General features: G+C 47.2%; 1 protein-coding gene across 1 annotated transcript; it reads left to right on the top strand.

Moving 5' to 3' along the window:
- Window positions 1–6: 6 nt before the first annotated feature.
- LOC103470700 (zinc-binding protein A33-like) lies at window positions 7–1470 on the top strand. Its single transcript, XM_008419324.1, has one exon. The coding sequence runs from the start codon at window positions 46–48 to the stop codon at window positions 1468–1470; it is 1425 nt and encodes a 474-aa protein (XP_008417546.1). The 5' UTR covers window positions 7–45.

Here is a 1470-nt window from a genome sequence, read left to right as displayed (position 1 = left end):
AACTTTGACCTGGTGAGTTCTGGTTCTGGAGGATTTCAGTCCAAAATGGCTGAAAACACAGCTCTGTTTGAAAGTTTCCTGAGCTGCCATGTTTGTTCAGAGACGTTCAGAGATCCTGTGTCTCTGAGCTGCAACCACAGCTTCTGTTCAAGCTGCCTGCAGAAATTCTGGGAACAAACTGGAAACAAGAACTGTCCCATCTGTAAAAGAAGATCTTCTAAGGATGATCTAGGAGTAAATTTCTCTCTGAAGGAACTGGCTGATTCTTTCACTGGAAGACAGAAATCTGGATCATCAGAGACAGAAACAGGAGCAAAGCAGCTGATGGTCTGCAGGAAACACCAAGAAGTTCCTAAACTGTTCTGTGAAGACGAGCAGAGAGCTGTGTGTCCTGTCTGTGAGTTTTCTCTCCACCAGAGTCACAAAGTGGTTCCTGTTGAACAAGCAGTCAGAGATCTGAAGGAGCAGCTGGAATCGGACTTAAAGTCTCTGCAGGACAAGAGGAACAAACACAAACAAGTGGAGAAAACATACGATGATGTGGTTCAACACTCCAAGAAGCAGCTGCTGTCCACAGAGAGACAGATCAGAGCAGAGTTCAACAAGCTCCACCAGTTCCTGAGAGAGGAAGAGGAGTCCAGACTGGCAGCTCTGAGGGAGGAAGAGGAGCAGAAGAGGAAGACTATCATGGGAGAGATGAAGAGGAYTGAGGAGCAGATCTCCTCTCTGTCAGACAGCATCTCTGCTGTGGAAGAAGAGCTGCAGAAAGACAACGTGTCGTTCCTCAGCAGCTATAAAGCCACTCAGAGCAGAGCCAGAGGTCAGAGGTCACTGCCAGATCCACAGCTGGTCTCAGGAGCTCTGATAGATGTGGCCAAACACCTGGGCAACCTGTCCTTCAGAGTCTGGGAGAAGATGAAGGACCAGGTGAAGTTCAGCCCCGTCATTCTGGACCCAAACACAGCGAGTGGGTGGCTGTACCTGTCTGATGATCTGACCGGGGTGAGATATGGAGACACATGGCAGCAACTTCCTGATAATCCAGAGAGAAACATTTATTATGCCAATGTTTTTGGTTCTGAGGGCTTCAGCTCAGGGAAACACAGCTGGGAGGTGGAGGTGGGAGATCATCCTGACTGGGAGATTGGTTTGGTTAAAGAGTCTGTTGACAGGAAGGGAGAGATATCTTCTTCACCAGAAAATGGATTCTGGTGTTTATGGCATCGTGATGGAGAATACGCTACTGGTTCTGGTAAAACTCTGTCAGTGAATCAGAGTCTCCAGAGGATCAGAGTCCAGCTGGACTATGACAGAGGGGAGGTTTCCTTCTACGACTCTGAAGACAAGAGTCACATCTACACTCACAGAGACACTTTCACTGAGAAACTATTCGCTTATTTTTTTGTTTATGAAGCTGCTGATGCCAAAACATCTGAGATCAAAATCCTCCAAGCTAATATTTCTGTTTAA

This window comes from Poecilia reticulata, linkage group LG9 (genome assembly GCF_000633615.1).
Source record: "Poecilia reticulata strain Guanapo linkage group LG9, Guppy_female_1.0+MT, whole genome shotgun sequence".
Taxonomy (NCBI): domain Eukaryota; kingdom Metazoa; phylum Chordata; class Actinopteri; order Cyprinodontiformes; family Poeciliidae; genus Poecilia; species Poecilia reticulata.
This window is presented reverse-complemented; position numbering and strand designations above follow the sequence as displayed.